The 25022-nt window shown below is 45.4% G+C and overlaps 1 protein-coding gene across 1 annotated transcript in view; it reads right to left on the bottom strand.

Moving 5' to 3' along the window:
- Nucleotides 1-6030: 6030 nt before the first annotated feature.
- lonp2 (lon peptidase 2, peroxisomal) overlaps nucleotides 6031-25022 on the bottom strand; it is a 32820-nt gene continuing 13828 nt past the window's right edge. The window contains exons 9-15 of the mRNA XM_041837340.2: nucleotides 17559-17709; nucleotides 17162-17288; nucleotides 12480-12628; nucleotides 10760-10893; nucleotides 9164-9371; nucleotides 8856-9046; nucleotides 6031-7131 (exon numbers count right to left, since the gene is read on the bottom strand). Coding sequence (XP_041693274.1) covers nucleotides 6901-7131; nucleotides 8856-9046; nucleotides 9164-9371; nucleotides 10760-10893; nucleotides 12480-12628; nucleotides 17162-17288; nucleotides 17559-17709 — 1191 coding nt within the window. The 3' untranslated portion in view covers nucleotides 6031-6900. The remainder of the gene's footprint in view (nucleotides 7132-8855; nucleotides 9047-9163; nucleotides 9372-10759; nucleotides 10894-12479; nucleotides 12629-17161; nucleotides 17289-17558; nucleotides 17710-25022) is intronic.

Genomic DNA, 25022 nt, shown 5'->3' with positions numbered 1-25022 from the left:
AAGGAAGCTGTTTGTATGTGGCTATGAAAGTGAACTGTTTGCGTGTGATCATGAGTGTATTCATTCCACCGATTCTGTTAAAATATTTCTTAAATGGGGATAAACATACCTGAATTTGTCCAATAGAAACTCGTTTGCAACTGTTGGACTAATGACTACACCCTAAATCAGCTAGATGCGGGCAAGAGTGTGCAAGGCAGTATTGAATGTGTCACTGTCACCTCAAACCTTTCTCTCAACCTGTGTGCACCTACGTTGTAAACTTTGATTCATAGGCTAGGTTGTAGGAACCTCATGATGGGTATAGGGAAAATTTGAGTATCATGTAGTAGCCTAAACCTATTGATATTACATTGAACTGGGTGAATGGAATATGATTGACAGTCATCCAATATGCTATAATAGAAAAAAGGCCATGCTCATTAAACAAATTATCGTCCTCCCTCATCTTAAATGACACCAACCGCCACTGGTTTGCAAATTACAGCCTACACTCTGTTCAGAAGTGCTAAGTACTCTCGGCTAGCAATCCTACTGGTCTATCCATGCCTTTAGGGTTGTGTGTGTGTGTGTGTGCTGCAGGGTGCATTGTTGAGTATGGTATGTCCTGTGCATTTCCCAGTCCCATGCCGCCCCAGCTGAAGCCCTGTACTGGGTGGAGGCTCTGGGTCGTCAGTGTTCTGGCCTAGTGAATGAAGGGTTAGCTCTGTAGGACCATAATTACCAGAGGCCCCCAGGGACTTTGGCACCCTGCCAGCCCACTCCACTGGGGAACACAGACCACTCCTTCTCTGACCCTGCTGCTGTTTTGTCTTCCCACTCCCCACACCACTTCCCTCATGCATTATCTCCCTCCAGTAATGGCCCTAACAGGAACAGCTATATTCAGTCATATATGCTGCTTATTTTGTTTAGGGGAAAGTGCTTGTTTCCTTCCCAGTCCTCATTCAATCAAAGCAGCAATTCGATTTAGTGTACGGTGACTGTATAGTATAGCGTGAACATGACGTCCATAAGAGGGGGAGCCGACATGGGATTTCAATAACTGGTATATAATAATAATAATAATATGCCATTTAGCAGACGCTTTTATCCAAAGCGACTTAGTCATGCGTGCATACATTTTTGTGTATGGGTGGTCCCGGGGATCGAACCCACTACCTTGGCGTTACAAGCGCCGTGCTCTACCAGCTGAGCTACAGAGGACCACATGTGGTATGTGTGGTATGGTACAGTGGGGAAAAAAAGTATTTAGTCAGCCACCAATTGTGCAAGTTCTCCCACTTAAAAAGATGAGAGAGGCCTGTAATTTTCATCATAGGTACACGTCAACTATGACAGACAAAATGAGATTTTTTTTCTCCTGAAAATCACATTGTAGGATTTTTAATGAATTTATTTGCAAATTATGGTGGAAAATAAGTATTTGGTCAATAACAAAAGTTTCTCAATACTTTGTTATATACCCTTTGTTGGCAATGACACAGGTCAAACGTTTTCTGTAAGTCTTCACAAGGTTTTCACACACTGTTGCTGGTATTTTGGCCCATTCCTCCATGCAGATCTCCTCTAGAGCAGTGATGTTTTGGGGCTGTCGCTGGGCAACAAGGACTTTCAACTCCCTCCAAAGATCTTCTATGGGGTTGAGATCTGGAGACTGGCTAGGCCACTCCAGGACCTTGAAATGCTTCTTACGAAGTCACTCCTTCGTTGCCCGGGCGGTGTGTTTGGGATCATTGTCATGCTGAAAGACCCAGCCACGTTTCATCTTCAATGCCCTTGCTGATGGAAGGAGGTTTTCACTCAAAATCTCACGATACATGGCCCCATTCATTCTTTCCTTTACACCGATCAGTCGTCCTGGTCCCTTTGCAGAAAAACAGCCCCAAAGCATGATGTTTCCACCCCCATGCTTCACAGTAGGTATGGTGTTCTTTGGATGCAACTCAGCATTCTTTGTCCTCCAAACACGACGAGTTGAGTTTTTACCAAAAAGTTCTATTTTGGTTTCATCTGACCACATGACATTCTCCCAATCCTCTTCTGGATCATCCAAATGCACTCTAGCAAACTTCAGACGGGCCTGGACATGTACTGGCTTAAGCAGGGGGGACACGTCTGACACTGCAGGATTTGAGTCCCTGGCGGCGTAGTGTGTTACTGATGGTAGGCTTTGTTACTTTGGTCCCAGCTCTCTGCAGGTCATTCACTAGGTCCCCCCGTGTGGTTCTGGGATTTTTGCTCACCGTTCTTGTGATCATTTTGACCCCACGGGGTGAGATCTTGCGTGGAGCCCCAGATCGAGGGAGATTATCAGTGGTCTTGTATGTCTTCCATTTCCTAATAATTGCTCCCTCAGTTGATTTCTTCAAACCAAGCTGCTTACCTATTGCAGATTCAGTCTTCCCAGCCTGGTGCAGGTCTACAATTTTGTTTCTGGTGTCCTTTGACAGCTCTTTGGTCTTGGCCATAGTGGAGTTTGGAGTGTGACTGTTTGAGGTTGTGGACAGGTGTCTTTTATACTGATAACAAGTTCAAACAGGTGCCATTAATACAGGTAACGAGTGGAGGACAGAGGAGCCTCTTAAAGAAGAAGTTACAGGTCTGTGAGAGCAAGAAATCTTGCTTGTTTGTAGGTGACCAAATACTTATTTTCCACTATAATTTGCAAATAAATTCATTAAAAATCCTACAATGTGATTTTCTAGATTTTTTTCCCTCAATTTGTCTGTCATAGTTGACGTGTACCTATGATGAAAATTACAGGCCTCTCTCATCTTTTTAAGTGGGAGAACTTGCACAATTGGTGGCTGACTAAATACTTTTTTCCCCCACTGTATGTGTGTTGCTGTGTGTGGTGCAGAGTAAAGTGGTTCCAGTCGTGATTGACAGCACAGGGTTGTTTCCTCTCGTGATGACGTCATAGATGAGGCCTTATTTCCCTTCCCTGAAACGTACCATATTTTTTATTTAACCTTTATTTAACCAGGTAAGCCAGTTGAGAACAAGTTCTTATTTACAACTGCGACCTGGCCAAGTAAAGCAAAGCAGTGCGATTTAAAAACAACAACACAGTTACATATGGGATAATCAAAACGTATAGTCAATAACACAATAGAAAATCTATATACAGTGTGCGCAAATGTAGTAAGTTATGGAGGTAAGGCAATAAATAGGCCATAGTGCAAAATAATTACAATGTAGTATTAACACTGGAATGATAGATGTGCAGAAGATGATGTGCAAATAGATACTGGGATGCAAATGAGCAAAATAAATAACAATATGGGGATGAGGTAGTTGGGTGAGCTAATTACAGATGGGCTGTGTACAGATGCAGTGATCGGTAAACTGCTCTGACAACTGATGCTTAAAGTTAGTGAGGGAGATAAGAGTCTCCAGCTTCAGAGATTTTTGCAGTTCGTTCCAGTCATTGGCAGCAGAGAACTGGAAGGAATGGCAGCCAAAGGAGGTGTTGGCTTTGGGGATGACCAGTGAGATATACCTGCTGGAGCGCATACTACGGGTGGGTGTTGCTATGGTGACTAATGAGCTAAGATAAGGCGGGGATTTGCCTAGCAGTGATTTATAGATGACCTGGAGCCAGTGGGTTTGGCGACGAATATGTAGTGAGGGCCAGCCAACGAGAGTGTACAGGTCACAATGGTGGGTAGTATATGGGGCTTTGGTGACAAAACGGATGGCACTGTGATACACTACATCCAATTTGCTGAGTAGAGTGTTGGAGGCTATTTTGTAAATGACATCACCGAAGTCAAGGATCGGTAGAATAGTCCGTTTTACGAGGGCATGTTTGGCAGCATGAGTGAAGGAGGCTTTTTTGCGAAATAGGAAGCCGATTCTAGATTTAACTTTGGATTGGAGATGCTTAAGGTGAGCCTGGAAGGAGAGTTTACGGTCTAACCAGACACCTAGGTATTTGTAGTTGTCCACATATTCTATGTCAGACCCGCCGAGAGTAGTGATTCTAGTCGGGCAGACGGGTGCAAGCAGCGTTCGATTGAAGAGCATGCATTTAGTTTTACTAGCGTTTAAGAGCAGTTGGAGGCTACAGAAGGTGTTTGCAAATTTGACTTTCAAATACTTTCGAAAGGCAGGGCAGGATGGATATAGGTCTGTAACAGTTTGGATCTAGAGTGTCACTCCCTTTGAAGAGGGGGATGACCGCGGCAGCTTTCCAATCTCTGGGGATCTCAGACAATACGAAAGAGAGGTTGAACAGGCTGGTAATAGGGGTTACGACAATTTCGGCGGCTAATTTTAGAAAGAAAGGTTGTCTAGCCCAGCTGATTTGTATGGGTCCAGAATTTGCAGCTCTTTCAGAACATCAGCTATCTGAATTTGGGTGAAAGAGAAGCGGGGGGGGGCATGGGCAAGTTGCAGCGGAGGGTGCAGAGCTGGTGGCCGGGGTAGGGGTAGCCAGGTGGAAATCATGGCCAGCCATAGCAAAATGCTTGTTGAAATTTTCAGTTATCGTCGATTTATCGGTAGTGACAGTGTTTCCTAGCCTCAGTGCAGTGGGCAGCTGGGAGGAGGTGCTCTTATTCTCCATGGACTTTAGTGTCCCAAAACTTTTTGGAGTTAGTGCTACAGGATGCAAATTTCTGTTTGAAATAGCTAGCCTTTGCTTTCCTAACTGATTGTGTATATTGGTTCCTGACTTCCCTGAAAAGTTGCATATCGCAGGGGCTGTTAGATGCTAATGCAGTACGCCACAGGATGTTGTTGTGCTGGTCAAGGGCAGTCAAGTCTGGGGTGAACCAGGGGCTATATCTGTTCTTAGTTCTGAATTTTTTGAAAGGGCCTGCTTATTTAAGATGGAGAGGAAAGCACTTTTAAAGAACAACCAGGCATCCTCTACTGACGGAATGAGGTCAATAACCATCCAGGATACCCGGGCCAGGTCAATTAGAAAGGCCTGCTCGCTGAAGTGTTTTAGGGAGCGTTTGACAGTGATGAGGGGTGGTGGTTTGACTGCGGACCCAGTACGGATGCAGGCAATGAGACAGTGATCACTGAGATCCTGGTTGAAGACAGCAGAGGTGTATTTAGAGTGTAAGTTAGTCAGGATGATATCTATGAGGGAGCCCATGTTAACGGATTTAGGGTTGTACCTGGTAGGTTCCTTGATAATTTGTGTGAGATTGAGGGCATCTAGTTTAGATTGTAGGATGGCCGGGGTGTTAAGTTTAGGTCACCAAGCAATATGAACTCTGAGGATAGATGGAGGGGCAATCAATTCACATATGGTGTCCAGGGCACAGCTGGGGCTGAAGGGGGTCTGTAGCAAGCGGCAACAGTGAGAGACTTATTTCTGGAAAGGTGGATATTTAGAAGTAGAAGCTCAAACTGTTTGGGCACAGACCTGGATAGTATGATAGAGCTCTGCAGGCGATCTCTACAGTAGATTGCAACTCCACCCCCTTTGGCAGTTCTATCTAGACGGAAAATGTTGTAGTTGGGGATGGAAATTTCAGAATTTTTGGTGGCCTTCCTAAACCAGGATTCAGACACTGCTAGAACATCAGGGTTGGCAGAGTGTGCTAACGCAGTGAATAACTCAAACTTAGGGAGGAAGCTTCTGATGTTAACATGCAAGAAACCAAGGCTTTTGTGGTTACAGAAGTCAACAAATGATAGCGCCTGGGGAGTAGGAGTGATACTGGGGGCTACAGGGCCTGGGTTAACCTCTACATCACCAGAGGAACAGAAGAGGAATAGAATAAGGATACGGCTAAAGGCTTTATGAACTGGTCTTCTAGTGCGTTGGGTACAGAGAATATAAGGGGCCGATTTCCGGGCGTTGTAGAATAGATTCAGGGCATTATGTACAGACAAGGATGTGGAAGGATATGAGTACAGTGGAGGTAAACCTAAGCGTTGGGTAACGATGAAAGACATAGTAAATATTAACACAGTGATGCTATTTACCATAGTGTTAATATTTACTATTGTCTGTAGTTGCTGCATTCAACAGAGTACTTTCAGTATGTCACACATGCAATTGAATATTTGTATTGAAATTCTTTATTGTCATTATGCAACATTTACAGAGCTAGTTAGTGAGACTGTATCCCTTAGGGGTATGACATAGACCTGCAACAGTATAGCTACTGTGCAATCACGCTCATCCTGTATCTACACATAAAATCACTTGTAAAGCCATACCAGCAGTATTTCTCTGGATGCCAATTATGAAGCCTGTAAACCTCATTCATCATGTTAGATCTGAGGTACATGAACAGCATGGTCAAGGTCACCAGTCTTGTTATTTTCACATGAAATTAGGTTTGCCCTCAAATGTACATAGCCAGAACTGACTAGTACTGTTACAATTCACATAAGTCCCCTACTGTGGATTCTTCAGCCAGTTCCCAGAACAACCCAGTGTGCAGCAGACAGACAGTAGAACTAAGTGATTGATGGCCCCAACTCTGGGTCTGAACTCCACCAGGATCAGACCAGTCAGGTGATAAATGTTGAATGTCAGATCCAAATCCACAACACCATGAAGGAAAGGCAACAGGTGTTACAAGTGAGGGCACTACATTTCAACAAGTTTTTACATCAACAAGTTCAAACTCATGAACTTAAGGAAAGTGTTAAAGTAGATAAAGAACATGTTTGCATCACAGAAGCCTCCTTGCCAACAGACTAGTAAAACCCACACCCTCTTTGATAACTGCTTGTTTATGCATCCACCACAAAGATAATATGGTCAGTGTGATTCTGCCTCATACAAATGAATGTATGGAAGAGACAACATGCTATGAGCTCTCCATATCCACCAGGAAGATGAATAGGAGTTCCTGTTCTTGTATGTTAGTCATAGTGTGACATAGACCGTCTCTGTGAGTGGTGATATGATAGGGACCCATCTCACAGTTTGCTGGCGATGTGTGGTAGAGTGAGAGGGTTGGAGATTCCGGGGAACCCCCCATCGAAGGCTGCGTTCAGGACCTCGTCCAGGTTTCTGGCTGTTACAAAGTCCAGCTCCACCCGGACGTTAGCAGGGATCTCCTCCAGGTCCTTCTCATTGCGCTTTGGGATGATGACACGCTTCACCCCGGCCCTGTGAGCTGCCAGGACCTTGTCCTTGATCCCTCCCACCTGCAGACAGAATTAGGGCTGGCACAATTACCGTATAACTGGCGGTTATGGATGAAGACAGTCATGAAAATAAAATAACCACAAGGGTTTTGGGAATGAACTGCTGACTGAAGACAGGACGGCCGGGCATTCGTGCGGTTGAGTCAGTTTCTGCGATAACATGGACTCTTAACGTGATGAAACTTTGTTGCCCATTGGTGAAACAAGTAAGGTGTTGTAGCAAACAATTAATAGAATGGGCTTGGAACCTTTAACCCTGGCAAACTGACTGGTAAACTCATTGGTACACTCGCAATGTCTACCTGGTATTCAATTGACTCATGACTGAAGCCTGGAGTGGAGGTTTTTATTCTAGCAGTGAAGAAATTTCAACGTCATGTCTAGACGATAATAGGCTACACTGATAACTCGTGCTTGGCTGCCAAATGTATAGTTCTCCCCATAATATTTACATTCAAGTGTGATCATAATCATTATTTTAGCGATCCATGGTAGACTTCCCTCCTAATAAAAATGCACCCCATTCTGCTGATTTGAGCTGCTGGACAGTATTTGCACTTGAGATGCGTTTATGCATGAGAAAGTGAACTTGCCATTTCCAAAAAGTTTAGCTCAGTGGGGAATCGAGGATGCCCTGCTTTGCGATCTATTGACTAACTAGGACATCAACAGCCAGTGTTTCATTAAATAAGCTATAGGCACAATACTTTTTAATAGCACATTTAGGTCTAATTAAACTGACGCATGTTCAACTTCAATTCACTGGCACAATGTAGAATAGCTTAACCCTAGGCCTACTCATTGAATTTACGAGGCATTGCAAAACAAGACATTGCGAGATACAGATTATCAAGAAAGCCTATGCGCACGGTTCCGACTGTCTGTCTGCCTGCCCCTTCTCTCGCTGACTCGCCTGCTCTTTCTCTTCACTATGAAAGATGCCAGTGTGTGTTCAGGTCTTTGGTCTGTTGCGTGTTTGTAGCTTAGCCTACTCATTGATAGCCCCTCCTTTAGTAAATATGCAAGAAATTGCGAGATCAACCTACACAGTATTGCGAGATACAGCTTTTGATTTCCGATGCATGGCTCTGACTGTCTGCCTGGTGACCGACATGCCTACCTATGCCCTTCCCCTCTCTCTCTCCTTCGCTAGCTCGCTCTTTCTTTGCTGTGAAAGATGCAAGAGTTTGTGTTCTCGGAAGTAGCCTACGGCAACTAGCCTAGTCAGTCTCCTCCGTTGCAAAAATACTGAATCTTAGGGGTCGATTCCTAGCGGAATTGATGCATGACACCCAGAAATGGGAGTCGACGGGCAAGGAATCGATTATTTTGAAGTTGACTCCCCACCACTAGTTAACTGCTCATGCAATGGAAGGTATTTTGTAATGTCAGTTGAGTTGAATCAACAAATCACAGCACATATTGATGGGTACACTTCCTGATTTTACTTCCTGCTCATATGGGTACACTCACAATGGCCGCCAGTCCACCCATTATGCCATCACTGACTTGAATGGGGACGCCCATTCTTTTCATTCTATTTCTACTGCAGCACATGCAGTCAGGAGCAGAGGAAAGGAGACATTTTGCGTTTAGATTTGTGTATTTTTTTGTTCCTATTCGCAAGGTTATTACGGAGACCGCGGTAATTTGGCTGGCCAATTACAGTCATCCACAATTCCATGACCATCACAGCACTATGTAGAAGTGTAGTTGTGTCTCACCGGCAGCACCAGGCCTCTCAGAGTGATCTCTCCAGTCATGGCCACATCGGACCGTACCAGGCGCCCACTGAACAGCGAGGCCAGGACCGTTACCATGGTGACGCCAGCCGATGGGCCGTCCTTTGTGACTGCTCCCGCTGGGAAGTGCAGATGGATGTCTGTCCCCTCCAGAGGATCTGAACCACCGACCACTACATCAGACAGACAGACACACAGTCCTTCAGCCGTCATTGTGTATTGCCTTGATATGGACGTAAATGAGTAGCAAAGCTAAGACAAAATGAATTTTGTTGTGTGTCTTCTCTCACTGTTGGTCAGCTGGTAGGTCTTGGCATTGCTGCGCAGCCAGCTCATGGCCAGGTGGGCAGACTCCTTCATAACGTCACCCAGTTGTCCAGTCAGGGTCAGCTGGCCCTCACCCTCCATGCGGCTGGCCTCCACAAACATGATCTCCCCTCCCAGGGGGGTCCAGGCCAGGCCGACGGCCACGCCCGGCAGGGTCAGACGCTCCGACACCTGGACACGACCAGGGAGAGGAACACACAGTCATCTACACTGAGTGTGCAAAACAGTAACACCTGCTCTTTCCATGACCTAGACTAACCAGGTGAATCCAGGTAAAAACTATGATCCCTAATTGATGTCACCTCAATCAGTGTAGATGAAGGAGAGGAGACAGGTTAAAGAAGGATTTTTAAGCCTCGAGACAATTGAGACGGATTGTGTATGTGCCATCCAGAGGGTGAATGGGCAAGACAAAATATTTAAGTGCCTTTGAACGGAGTATACCAGGCGCACCGGTTTGAGTGTCAAGAACTGCAATGCTGCTGGATCTTTCACGCTCAACAGTTTCCCATGTGTATCAAGAATGGTCCACCACCCAAAGGACATCCAGCCAACTTGACACAACTGTGGGAAGCATTGGAGTCAACATGGGCCAGCATCCCTGTGGAATGCTTTCGACACCTTGTAGAGTCCATGTGACATGTGACTGGGGACTACCATAAACTTCATAATAATGTGACAGGAAAATTAAGAACGCAATGTTCTTTATCTCCTAACATATTTCACAAGTTGACTGCAAGTATTTACTTAAAAAGTAGCTACAAATATTAAAGTTAATACAAAAACGGGCAAAAGGGGATGCAACTCAATATTAGGAAGGTGTCCCTAATGTTTTGTACACTCAGTGTATACACACACCTAGATACTGGATCTGTAGTCATCTACACATAACTACTATATTTTTTGTCATCTAAACACTGGATTAGAAAATAATACTGAGGTCTGAGTAAGAGTATGGGGTTTACTATGTTTTAAAACTAGTTGTAGTCCTCAGTATCCTATGCTCAGTGAGAACTAGAAGAATGCTGTGGTTTGCCTCCCCTCCAAATAACCCTCCTTCTCCTCTCCCTGCTGTACACATAAGACACATTCCAGTCCCCCTGTGAGAGCTCAAGAGCCCCTCACCCCGACCCCCAAATCCCATGGGTATGAATGGAATGCTAAGCTACATTACTAACATAAGTGTGTACTTTCTCCAGCACAACTACACTGCTTTAAGCCTGCAGCAACAACCTGAGCACAACAATCAGAAGTTGGCACATTTAGGTGAATCTATAGTACACTAGAGTACTGTTTTAAAGTTGCACCCTTCAAGTCTGCAAACTAGTAGTGTTATAAGTGCATGTTTATAGTTGGCTTTCACTCTCTCAAGAGGACCCATGTTATGGGTACATGAAAACACTTTGGCTTTAATTCTGCATGACGAGGCTTTTCTATACATCCTGCTGTATTTGCTGCACTCTGCAATGTCATCAGCATAATAAATGTTTCTCTCTCCAGTGTTCTCTCTACAGTGGTGTGTGTTGGGCCAGACAGTGCCAACCCCTACCCTCTCTCACCTCCATCTCAAAGATGTGCGGCCCCAGTATGTCCTTCAGGGCGATGTGGTCGATGACGATGGGCATCTCTGGGGGCGCTGCCATGTCTGTAGACACCCCGTCAGGCTCCTCTCCCCTCCTCCCTCGCTTCTCCTCTGAGACACACACACACACACACACACACACACAGACACAGACACACACACACACAATTGAGGTGAGAGAGAATGAGAACATAGAAAGCAGGAGAGCTAATTAGAGAGATTAACATAAATATTAGCAACACCACTTCAAAAGTTCATTCGAAAGGTTGGAGGAGGATTTAAAACAACAAGGTGTGTGTTTGTACACATACTGCATGTCTGAGTGTTTGTTGTTGTGTACGGTACACAACACAGTGCGGTCACGAGCCAGCCTCTCCAAACCTCTTATTATGCACATGCTGATCACTGCCCACTTATCATGTGACCTGACTACCAATGCCATGTGGATAAGGAGCATGGTGTTCCCCTCAACATAGCTAGTCCATTCAGTGACAACACTACACTGCAGCACAGCACTATTTTACAAACACTTAATGAAGAGTTGAAGAGGGGATAACTGAGGACACAGTCTTTATGGACTGACATAACTGTGTAGTGAGTGAATGTGTAATATAACAGAAATCAGCTCTGACAGTTCAGTCCCTCTTTGAGCTGTCTAGTGCCATGAAAGATAAAACAGAGCGAGGGATGAAACGGAGGATACAACCAGGGGAGAGAGGTGGGCAAAGGAACAACAGCCGTGCTCCTAACTGGTCATGTGACAGCTGTCATGAGCCGCCAGTCGTGGAGCAGCTGGTAGAGAAAAGACAGACACAGACCCCCCCAGAGCGCGCGCTCTCCTCCTCACAACTCTTTGTTCGGTCTGCCAATAATGTCACTGTTACCTGGCAACAGACAGCCATTTGCACAAAGAGCAGAGGAAGAGTCCCATTCTCTCCCTCTCTCTTTTTATCTGCTGCTGTTTTTCCTCATGCAGTGGGAGTGGTTACACAGAGGGGAGGGGGCTGGGGGGGCCAATTCCATTTCAATGGGGCAACAGAGCCATAAAACCCCTCTGTTCTTCACCCCCTCTCGGCTCTGGCCGTGTTAACTGGCAGTGTGATTTTTCCTTTTACACAAGAGCTGCTGCACAGGGGAGACAGGGGGCATGTGGTCGTGAGGCCGTCTGTTAGCAGGCTTAACCCCCCCTCCCCCTCATCTCCTCTTAACCCCACCCATACCCCTCAGAAGGCGGATGGTGTGTCTGTGTACTGTGTGTATGTGTGACTCTGTGTGAGCATGCGTGCCTGTATGTTTGAGAGGGCATTGTGCATTGGTCAGCAGACTTTAGGCCAGGGACTGCACAACCAACCAGCAGTGTGAAAGTGTGTAAGGTGACGGTGCTCACTGGAGGGAGGGGGGGAGCACCTGGTAGTGTACATAGTATGATATAGCCATGTCTGTTCCTAACAACTCAATTAGCTCCAGCCTCCAGGGGCTCAAATACATCCAGGAGCAGATATTGTGATTTCACAGCTTGTATGTGGGGAGTTCTAGTCTGTCTTTATGCAGAATACAGCAGCCCACTCTGAGGCACTGCTGAGTCCAGCTCACCACTGCAGTGTGTTTGAGGGCAGGGCCTGATACTGTAGCTGTGTGTCAGTCAGTCAGTCCCCCCTCCTGCCCCACAGAGAGTGTTCCCCTGCTGGTTTTTCTACCTCCGTGCTCAGCTCCCTGGGGGGCGCTCTCAGCGGGCGCGGCCTCTGATTTGGTGACCTTGTGACCCTCTGCGACCTTCACTGCCACTGCTCGACAGATCGCACCGATCTTCCTCTCCAGGGAGCGGACACCGGCCTCACGAGTGTACCTGCACACACACACACACACAGAGTTCCGCTATCATCAACCATGATGGTTAAAATGACTGAGTGTGACATGAGTGACTGTTTGAGACAACAGTAGTTAATGGTGGAACATCACAATCTCCCCCCTGGCCATGTCTGATAGGCACTGGCCCCATCTGCAGCATGACCACCTCTCTCCTTTCTCTTTGTTCTTTAGCCAGCCAGCCCCAGTGGCCTTTGGTCGTCTTCTATGTCTGACTACCCTTAGTGAAGTTATGGTGGAGGTGCCCATGGCTCAGTAAAGATGCCTGGACTGAACTGGGAATGTATGACTCTATACTGACAGCCTCTGTTGTTTAAGTGAACTGTATGCCTCAAATCCATCTGGGTCTAATGGTGTGTCTGGAGAAGTAGTAGGTTTATTACTGTACTACCGATCCACAACCTCTCCCTCAACGTGGGCAAGACAAAGGAGCTTATTGTGGACTACAGGAAAAGGAGGGCCGAACACGCCCCCATTCACATCGACCGGGCTGTAGTGGAGCTGGTTGAGAGCTTCAAGTTCCTCGGTGTCCACAACACTAAGGATCTATCATGGTCCAAACACACCAACACAGTCATGAAGAGGGCATGACAACGCCTCTTCCCCCTCAGGAGGCAGAAAAGATTTGGCATGGGCCCTCAGATCCTCAAAAGGTTCTACAGCTGCACCATTGAGAGCATCTTGAGTGGCTGCATCACCGCTTGGTATGGCAACTGCTCGGCATCCGACCCCAAGGCGCTACACAGGGTAGTGCGTGAGGCCCAGTACATCACTGGGGTCGAACTCCCTGCCATCCAGGACCTCTACACCAGGCGGTGTCAGAGGAAGGCCCTAAAAATTGTCAAAGACTCCAGCCACCCAAGTAATAGACTGTTCTCTCCGCTACCGCACGACAAACGGTACCAGAGCGCTAAGTCTAGGACCAAAAGGCTCATGAACAGCTTCTACCCGCAAACCATGAGACTGCTAAATACACCGAACAAGAATAGAAACGCAACATGTAAAGTGTTGGTCCCATGTTTCATGAGCTGAAATAAAAGATCCCAGAAATTATCCATACGCACAAAAAGCTTATTTCTCTCAAATTTTGTGCACAAATTTGTTTACATCCCTGTTAGTGAGAATTTCTCCTTTGCCAAGATAATCCATCCACCTGACAGATGTGGCATATCAAGAAGCGGATTAAACAGCATGATCATTACACAGGTGCACCTTGTGCTGGGGACAATAAAAGGCCACTCTAAAATGTGCAGTTTTGTCACACAACACAATGCCACAGATGTATCAGGTTTTGAGGGAGCATGCAATTGACATGCTGACTGCAGGAATGTCCACCAGAGCTGTTGCCAGAGAATTGAATGTTCATTTCTCTACCACAAGCCACCTTCAATGTTGTTTTAGAGAATTTGGTATTATGTCCAACCGGCCTCACAACCGCAGACCACATGTAACCACGCCAACCCAGGACCTCCACACCTGGCTTCTTCACCTGCGGGATCGTCTGAGACCAGCCACCCGGGCAGCTGAGGAAACCAAATAATTTCTGCACAAACTGTCAGAAACAGTCTCAGGGAAGCTCATCTGCTTGCTCGTCGTCCTCACCAGGGTCTTGACCTGACTGCAGTTAGGAGACTTCTGTGGGCAAATGCTCACCTTTGATGGCCACTGGCACACTGGAGAAGTGTGCTCTTCCCGGATGAATCCCGGTTTCAACTGTACCGGGCAGAAGGCAGACAGCGTGTCTGGCGTCGTGTGGGCGAGCGGTTTTCTGATATCAACGTTGTGAACAGAGTGCCCAATGGTGGCGGTGCCGTTATATGTATGGGCAGGCATAAGCTACGAACAATGAACACAATTGCATTTTATCAATGGCTATTTGAATGCACAGAGATACCGTGACGAGATCCTCAGGCCCATTGTCGTGCCATTCATCCGCCACCACCTCATGTTTCAGCATGATAATGCACGGCCCCATATCACAAGGATCTGTACACAATTCCTGGAAGCTGAAAAGGTCCCAGTTCTTCCATGGCCTGCATGTCACCCATTGAGCATGTTTGGGATGCTCTGGATCGACGTGTACGACACCGTGTTTCAGTTCACGCCAATATCCAACAACTTCACACAGCCATTGAAGAGGAGTGGAACAACATTCCACAATCAACAGCCTGATCAACTCTATGCGAAGGAGATGTGTCGCGCTGCATGAGGCAAATGGTGGTCACACCAGATACTGACTGGTTTTCTGATCCACGCCCCTACCTTTTTTTAAAGGTATCTGTGATCAACAGATGCATATCTGTATTCCCAGTCATGTGAAATCCATAGATTAGAGCCTAATACATTTATTTCCATTGACCGATTTCCTTATTTGAACTGTAACTCAGTAAAACTGTTGAAATTAGTGCATGTTGCGCTTATATTTGTGTTCAGTGTAGTTAACCAAATAGCTGAGAGAATGCCAAGAGTGTGCAAAGCTGTCATCAAGACAAAGGGTGGCTATTTGAAGAATATAATATAATACAGTCGTGGTCAAAAGTTTTGAGAATGACAAGTATTGGTCTTCACAAAGTTTGCTGCTTCAGTGTTATGAGATATTTTTGTCAGATGTTACTACAAATAAACCTACCATTAAAATTATAGACTGATCATGTCTTTGTCAGTGGGCAAACGTACAAAATCAGCAGGGGATCAAATACTTGTTCCCCCTCACTGTATACTGAAGTATAATTACAAGCATTCCATAAGTGTCAAAGGCTTTTATTGACAATTACATTACGTTTATGCAAAGAGTCAGTATTTGCAGTGTTGACCCTTCTTTTTCAAGACCTCTGCAATCCGCCCTGGCATGCTGTCAATTAACTTCTGGGCCACATCCTGACTGATGGCAGCCCATTCTTGCATAATCAATGCTTGGAGTTTGTCAGAATTTGTGGGTTTTTGTTTGTCCACCCGCCTCTTGAGGATCGACCACAAGTTCTCAATGGGATTAAGGTCTGGGGAGTTCCCTGGCCATGGACCCAAAATGTAGATGTTTTGTTCCCCGAGCCACTTAGTTATCACTTTTGCCTTATGGCAAGGTGCTCCATCATGCTGGAAAAGGCATTGGTCGTCACCAAACTGTTCTTGGATGGTTGGGAGAAGTTGCTCTCGGAGGATGTGTTGGTACCATTCTTTATTCATGGCTGTGTTCTTAGGCAAAATTGTGAGTGAGCCCACTCCCTTGGCTGAGAAGCAACCCCACACATGAATGGTCTCAGGATGCTTTACTGTTGGCATGACACAGGACTGATGGTAGCGCTCACCTTGTCTTCTCCGGACAAGGTGTTTTCCGGATGCCCCAAACAATCAGAAAGGGGATTCATCAGAGAAAATGACTTTACCCCAGTCCTCAGCAGTCCAATCCCTGTACCTTTTGCAGAATATCAGTCTGTCCCTGATGTTTTTACTGGAGAGAAGTGGCTTCTTTGCTGCCCTTCTTGACACCAGGCCATCCTCCAAAAGTCTTCGCCTCACTGTGCGTGCAGATGAACTCACACCTGCCTGCTACCATTCCTGAGCAAGCTCTGCACTGGTGGTGCCCCGATCCCTCAGCTGAATCAACTTTAGGAGACAGTCCTGGCGCTTGCTGGACATTCTTGGGCACTCTGACGCCTTCTTCACAACAATTGAACCTCTCTCCTTGAAGTTGTTGATGATCCGATAAATGGTTTATTTAGGTGCAATCTTACTAGCAGCAATATCCTTGCCTGTGAAGCCCTTTTTGTGCAAAGCAATGATGACGGCACGTGTTTCCTTGCAGGTAACCATGGTTAACAGAGGAAGAACAATGATTTCAAGCACCATCCTCCTTTTAAAGCTTCCAGTCTGTTATTCTAACTCAATCAGCATGACAGAGTGATCTCCAGCCTTGTCCTCGTCAACACTCTCACCTGTGTTAACAAGAGAATCACTGACATGATGTCAGCTGGTCCTTTTGTGGCAGGGCTGAAATGCAGTGGAAATGTTTTTTGGGGATTAAGTTCATTTTCATGGCAAAGAGGGACTTTGCAATTCATTGCAATTCATCTGATCACTCTTCATGACATTCTGGAGTATATGGAAATTGCCATCATCAAAACTGAGGCAGCAGACTTTGTGAAAATTTGTATTTGTGTCATTCTCAAAACTTTTGACCACAACTGTATATTGCATTGTTGGGAAGGGCCCGTAAGTAAGCATTTCACTGATAGTCTACACCTGTTGTTCACGAAGCATGTGACAATTAACATTTGATTTGATTATATTTTTGGTCTAATTATCTGTCTGTCTGTGTGTGTGTGTCTGTATGTCTGTCTGTCAGTATGTACCAGTGGGTGCCCTCTGTGACCGGTCTTAACCTGTCTGGCTCTGGTAATCTCCCCCTTCTGTCCTGCTAGAAAGATAATCACTTCCCTCCTCCTCTCTCTGACCTACCGCTCCCCTAGGGCGTGTAAAGCACCCGTGGTGTATGTGTGAGTGTGTGTGTTCGTACTTGCTAATGATGTCCTGTGTGGTGTCCTGAGGTATCTGGAGCTGTTGGGGGGTGAGTCCATGCTGTTCTAGCTGATGGGAAATCAGGTGACGATGAGCTATCTCCACCTTCTCCTCCTGAGTGTACCCTGAGAGGACATTATACACACATCCATAGAATAATGTAATACACACCTCTTCCTGACAGTTCATTACCATATTTATCCAGGCTAACACCACATCAATCTCAGAGGGGAACTACCTACTGTGTCTTGGGGCTACACCATGACGTGTGCTATTAATATGTTAATAACAAGTTACATTGATTCTACATAAATCAATGGCCAAGACAGGTACTCAATGCCCCTTCAGCTGACCCCTCTGCCCAACAAGATGACCCTTGACCCCTGGCCTCTGACCTTGCACCTGGAGGACCTCCATCCTGTCCAGCAGGGCCGGAGGGATGGTGGCCGTGGTGTTGGCAGTAGCGATGAACAGGACCTGGGAAAGGTCGAAGGCCACGTTGAGGTAGTGGTCTGTGAAGCTGTGGTTCTGCTCTGGGTCAAGGACCTGGTGGGAGTCAGTCAACTGGTTAGCAACCATTACTAATGACCTGCATGTCTACCAGCTGCAGTTGTAGAAACATTGACACTGTGTGTCTGTGTATATGTGTGTTGTTGAGTCAGACTTCACACTGCCAGAGGCAATATACAAATAATTCTGCTTTGCTTCCTCCCCCACCTCCCTTCTCCTCTTCCCTGCTCTGCCTCTCTCTATCCCTCTGAGCACCCAAGAAGATAGGGAGAGGCAGAGGAAATGCTCCTGCATTTTTAACAAAAAATATTGATTTAGAGTTAGATAAAGTAGGATTTTTTGGCAGGGACATATACAGGATGCTACCCTCCACAACATAACCTTCATTCCAAACCAAAACTCCAAACCTACAACCTGATTTTGGACGGAATTACCTGGAAGGCTTTCTACTACCAAGGATTACTATTCCCAAACTATACAGCAAATGCTCTGGCAAACAAACAGAAACCTGAAAACACCATCCAACCTGGAACTGAGTGAGTAATGTTTAGTATGAAGCTATTTTTTACTTAAAAAAACCAAGAAGAAAAATACATTACAATGATATATTTTACTTTATAAGGACTGAATGCTAAGGCTACCAAGCTTGCTAGTACAAAGAGATACAATTTCACTGCACTGACGTGTGAAGTGAGAGGTGTCAAAGCCCTTGAGCCCAACAATGGCAGGAGAGTCGCACAGTCTACCCCAACCAAATGGAGAGGCCTTAGAAGCACCCCCCCCGCTGTTCAGAGGTCATTAAAATACAGTACCCTCTGAATGTAAAGAACGATAAGACACGAAAAGAGTACAAAATGAAACTCCTTATGAGGAATCAGGAGACAATTTTGTTGGGGGGGGGGGGGGTGTTAGCGATGGGTGGATCCTGGACAACGAGGACTCTGAGTCGTCTAATATAAATCTGGAACAGTTTTGGTTCAAGGCAACACCAAACAGTTCCAGCTGGACTTTCACCTAATCAAAGAAATAGCTCAGCAGGAGAAGCTCTCCCTTGAGAAACATACCCCCACCCCGAGCGGGACAGACTAGACCTCTTCATTAAATAACCCCACAGAGCAACCCCAAGCGGAAAGTCAACTTCCCAGCACAGAGTACTACTCCCTCATTGAAATGAAGGATAAATTCACCCAGCTGGAGGTAAGGCAGGTGGAGCTGGAACAGCAGGTGAACACACTCCAGTCAGCACAGACCCAGACAACAGTCCAGCACAACAATACCCCCTTACCTAGACCTGGAGAGCTGGAGGTAGAGAGAGACATATCTGCACTCTGGACTGTGGTGAGACAACATCAACAGGAGAAAGAGCAAGAGCAGGAGAAGAACAGAGCACTAGAGGAGAGGATCAGAGTGCTGGAGGAGAAGGTGAGAACGATGACGGGTGACATAGAACAACCCATTAGAGAGCTGGCCACCCCCGCAGAGAAGCCAGCAGAACAGCCCACCTCAGATCCTGGCCAAAGTCTCGACACCGCAGCAGAACAGTACACCCTAGACCCTGACCATAGCCTCGACATTACAGCCAGACAAACAAATGAACAACCCCAAGCCCTGGGGACCCCAACCCCTCTGAGCAACCCCCCAGTCAGACACCCTGATAGCCCTCATGATGACCCCCCCACACCCACTGAGGACATACACAAGCCACAGATTGTACTCCTTATGGACTCAAACGGGAAATACATACAAGAAAATTAACTTTTTCCAGCCTTTATGACCAGGTCCACAAATACAAGGCAGCAGTGCCCACCTTCGCCCGGACCCTAAAGGATATTACCCACAACCGCAGACCCAACACCTCACACAGGAGCAACAGATCAACAGACACCCCGCCCAGACCAGCGAGACACTCTCCCAGACCTGCGGGGACCCCGCAAATTCAATCCATTCTAGACAACTTCCTGGACAAAACGTTCCACTGTAATAGTGAAGGTGTAAACTTGGCAGTAGAAAACATAAAGAGTATATTTGACCTCTCATCTTCCCTATCAAATCTAAAAATCTCTAACAGAAAACCGAAGAAAAGTAACAACAGTGATAAATGGTTTGATGAAGAATGCAAAAATCTAAGAAAGAAATGGAGAAACCTATCCAACCAAAAACATAGACCCAGAAAACCTGAGCCTACGCCTTCACTATGGTGAATCACTCAAACAATACAGAAATACACTACGGAAAAAGAAGGAACAGCATGTCAGAAATCAGCTCAATGTAATTGAAGAATCCATAGACTAACCACTTCTGGGAAAATTGAAAAACACTAAACAAACAACAACACGAAGAGCTATCTATCCAAAACGGAGATGTATGGGTAAACCACTTCTCCAATCTTTTTGGCCCTATAACAGAGAACAAACAGCAAAAAAATATACACGATCAAATGCAAATCTTAGAATCAACTATTAAAGACTACCAGAACCCACTGGATTCTCCAATTACATTGAATGAACTACAGGACAAATTACAAACCCTCCAACCCAAAAAGGCCTGTGGTGTTGATGGTATCCTCAATGAAATGATAAAATATACAGACCACAAATTCCAATTAGCTATACTTAAACTCTTTAACATCATCCTTAGCTCTGGCATCTTCCCCAATATTTGGAAGCAAGGACTGATCACCCCAATCCACAAAAGTGGAGACAAATTTCACCCCAATAACTACCGTGGGATATGCGTCAACAGCAACCTTGGGAAAATCCTCTGCATTATCATTAACAGCAGACTAGTTCATTTCCTCAGTGAAAACAATGTACTGAGCAAATGTCAAATTGGCTTTTTACCAAATTACCGTACGACAGACCACGTATTCACCCTGCACACCCTAATTGACAAACAAACAAAACAAAGGCAAAGTCTTCTCATGCTTTGTTGATTTCAAAAAAGCTTTTGACTCAATTTGGCATGAGGGTCTGCTATACAAATTGATGGAAAGTGGGGTTGGGGGAAAAATATACGACATTATAAAATCCATGTACACAAACAACAAGTGCGGTTAAAATTGGCAAAAAAACACACACATTTCTTTCCACAGGGCCGTGGGGTGAGACAGGGATGCAGTTTAAGCCCCACCCACTTCAACATATACAGTGGGGAGAACAAGCATTTGATACACTGCCGATTTTGCAGGTTTTCCTACTTACAAAGCATGTAGAGGTCTGTAATTTTTATCATCGGTACACTTCAACTGTGAGAGACAGAATCTAAAACAAAAATCCAGAAAATCACATTGTATGATTTTTAAGTAATTAATTAGCATTTTATTGCATGACATAAGTAATTGATCACCTACCAACCAGTAAGAATTCCGGCTCTCACAGACCTGTTAGTTTTTCTTTAAGAAGCCCTCCTGTTCTCCACTCATTCCCTGTATTAACTGCACCTGTTTGAACTCGTTACCTGTATAAAAGACACCTGTCCACACACTCAATCAAACAGACTCCAACCTCTCCACAATGGCCAAGACCAGAGAGCTGTGTAAGGACATCAGCGATAAAATTGTAGACCTGCACAAGGCTGGGATGGGCTACAGGACAATAGGCAAGCAGCTTGGTGAGAAGGCAACAACTGTTGGCGCAATTATTAGAAAATGGAAGAAGTTCAAGATGACGGTCAATCACCCTCTGTCTGGGGCTCCATGCAAGATCTCACCTTGTGGGGCATCAATGATCATGAGGAAGGTGAGGGATCAGCCCAGAACTACACGGCAGGACCTGGTCAATGACCTGAAGAGAGCTGGGACCACAGTCTCAAAGAAAACCATTAGTAACACACTACGCCGTCATGGATTAAAATCCTGCAGCGCACGCAAGGTCCCCCTGCTCAAGCCAGCGCATGTCCAGGCCCATCTGAAGTTTGCCAATGACCATCTGGATGATCCAGAGGAGGAATGGGAGAAGGTCATGTGGTCTGATGAGACAAAAATATAGCTTTTGGTCTGGAACTCCACTCGCCGTGTTTGGAGGAAGAAGAAGGATGAGTACAACCTCAAGAACACCATCCCAACTGTGAAGCATGGAGGTGGAAACATCATTCTTTGGGGATGCTTTTCTGCAAAGGGGACAGGACGACTGCACCGTATTGAGGGAAGGATGGATGGGGCTATGTATTGCGAGATCTTGGCCAACAACCTCCTTCCCTCAGTAAGAGCATTGAAGATGGGTCATGGATGGTTCTTCCAGAATGACAACGACCCGAAACACACAGCCAGGGCAACTAAGGAGTGGCTCCGTAAGAAGCATCTCAAGGTCCTGGAGTGGCCTAGCTAGTCTCCAGACCTGAACCCAATAGAAAATATTTGGAGGGAGCTGAAAGTCCGTATTGCCCAGCGACAGCCCCGAAACCTGAAGGATCTGGAGAAGGTCTGTATGGAGGAGTGGGCCAAAATCCCTGCTGCAGTGTGTGCAAACCTGGTCAAGACCTACAGGAAACGTATGATCTCTGTAATTGCAAACAAAGGTTTCTGTACCAAATATTAAGATCTGCTTTGCTGATGTATCAAATACTTATGTCATGCAATAAAATGCAAATTAATTACTTAAAAATCATACAATGTGATTTTCTTGATTTTTGTTTTAGATTCCGTCTCTCACAGTTGAAGTGTACCTATGTTAAAAATGACAGACTTCTACATGCTTTGTAAGTAGGAAAACCTGCAAAATCGGCAGTGTATCAAATACTTGTTCTCCCCACTGTATATCAACGAATTGGCGAGGGCACTAGAACAGTCTGCAGCACCCGGCCTCACCCTACTAGAATCTGAAGTCAAATGTCTACTGTTTGCTGATGATCTGGTGCTTCTGTCACCAACCAATGAGGGGCTACAGCAGCACCTAGATCTTCTGCACAGATCCTGTCAGACCTGGGCCCTGACAGTAAATCTCAGTAAGACAAAAATAATGATGTTCCAAAAAAGGTCCAGTTCCCAGGACCACAAATACAAATTCCATCTAGACACCGTTGCCATAGAGCACACAAAAAACTATACATACCTCAGCCTAAACATCAGCGCCACAGGTAACTTCCACAAAGCTGTGAACGATCTGAGAGACAAGGCAAGAAGGGCCTTCTATGCCATCAAAAGGATCATAGAATTCGACATACCAATTAGGATCTGGCTAAAAATACTTGAATCAGTTATAGAACCCATTGCCCTTTATGGTTGTGAGGTCTGGGGTCCGCTCACCAACCAATAATTCACAAAATGGGACAAACACCAAATTGAGACTCTGCATGCAGAATTCTGCAAAAATATCCTCAGTGTACAACGAAAAACACCAAATAATGCATGCAGAGCAGAATTAGGCCGATACCCGCTAATTATCAAAATCCAGAAAAGAGCCGTTAAATTCTATAACCACTTAAAAGGAAGCGATTCCCAAACCTTCCATAACAAAGCCATCACCTACAGAGAGATGAACTTGGAGAAGAGTCCCCTAAGTAAGCTGGTCCTGGGGCTCTGTTCACAAACACAAACAGACCCCACAGAGCCCCAGGACAACAACAACAACAACAGAAGTAGACCCAACCAAATCATGAGAAAACAAAAAGAGAATTACTTGACACATCGGAAAGAACAAACAAAAAAACTGCGCAAACTATAATGCTATTTGGCCCTAAACAGAGAGTGCACAGTGGCAGAATACCTGACCACTGTGACTGACCCAAACTTAAGGAAAGCTTTGACTATGTACAGACTCAGTGAGCATAGCCTTGCTATTGAGAAAGGCCGCCGTTGGCAGACCTGGCTCTCAAGAGAAGACAGGCTATGTGCACACTGCCCACAAAATGAGGTAGAAACTGAGCTGCACTTCCTAACCTCCTGCCAAATGTATGACCATATTAGAGACACATATTTCCCTCAGATTACAGCGATCCACAAAGAATTCAAAAACAAACCCAATTTTGATAAACTCCCTTATCTACTGGGTGAAAAACCACAGTGTGCCATCACAGCTGCAAGATTTGTGACCTGTTGCCACAAGAAAAGGGCAACCAGTGAAGAACAAACACCATTGTAAATACAACCCATATTTATGTTTATTTATTTTCCCATTTGTACATTGTTACAACACTGTATATATACATAATGACATTTGAAATGTCTTTATTATTTTGGAACTTCTGAGTGTAACGTTTACTGTTAATATTTATTGTTTATTTCACTTTTGATTACCATCTACAGTGGGGGAAAAAAGTATTTAGTCAGCCACCAATTGTGCAAGTTCTCCCACTTAAAAAGATGAGAGAGGCCTGTAATTTTCATCATAGGTACACGTCAACTATGACAGAGAAATTGAGAATTTTTTTTCCAGAAAATCACATTGTAGGATTTTTAATGAATTTATTTGCAAATTATGGTGGAAAATAAGTGTTTGGTCACCTACAAACAAGCAAGATTTCTGGCTCTCACAGACCTGTAACTTCTTCTTTAAGAGGCTCCTCTGTCCTCCACTCGTTACCTGTATTAATGGCACCTGTTTGAACTTGTTATCAGTATAAAAGACACCTGTCCACAACCTCAAACAGTCACACTCCAAACTCCACTATGGCCAAGACCAAAGAGCTGTCAAAGGACACCAGAAACAAAATTATAGACCTGCACCAGGCTGGGAAGACTGAATCTGCAATAGGTAAGCAGCTTGGTTTGAAGAAATCAACTGTGGGAGCAATTATTAGGAAATGGAAGACATACAAGACCACTGATAATCTCCCTCGATCTGGGGCTCCACGCAAGATCTCACCCCGTGGGGTCAAAATGATCACAAGAATGGTGAGCAAAATCCCAGAACCACATGGGGGGACCTAGTGAATGACCTGCAGAGAGCTGGGACCAAAGTAACAAAGCCTACCATCAGTAACACACTACGCCGCCAGGGACTCAAATCCTGCAGTGCCAGACGTGTCCCCCTGCTTAAGCCAGTACATGTCCAGGCCCGTCTGAAGTTTGCTAGAGTGCATTTGGATGATCCAGAAGAGGATTGGGAGAATGTCATATGGTCAGATTAAACCAAAATATAACTTTTTGGTAAAAACTCAACTCGTCGTGTTTGGAGGACAAAGAATGCTGAGTTGCATCCAAAGAACACCATACCTACTGTGAAGCATGGGGGTGGAAACATCATGCTTTGGGGCTGTTTTTCTGCAAAGGGACCAGGACGACTGATCCGTGTAAAGGAAAGAATGAATGGGGCCATGTATCGTGAGATTTTGAGTGAAAACCTCCTTCCATCAGCAAGGGCATTGAAGATGAAACGTGGCTGGGTCTTTCAGCATGACAATGATCCCAAACA

The sequence above is a fragment of the Coregonus clupeaformis genome, chromosome 19 (assembly GCF_020615455.1).
Source record: "Coregonus clupeaformis isolate EN_2021a chromosome 19, ASM2061545v1, whole genome shotgun sequence".
NCBI classification, from domain to species: Eukaryota; Metazoa; Chordata; class Actinopteri; order Salmoniformes; family Salmonidae; genus Coregonus; species Coregonus clupeaformis.
The sequence above is the reverse complement of the archived record's forward strand: the minus strand, read 5'-3'. Positions and strand labels throughout refer to the sequence as shown.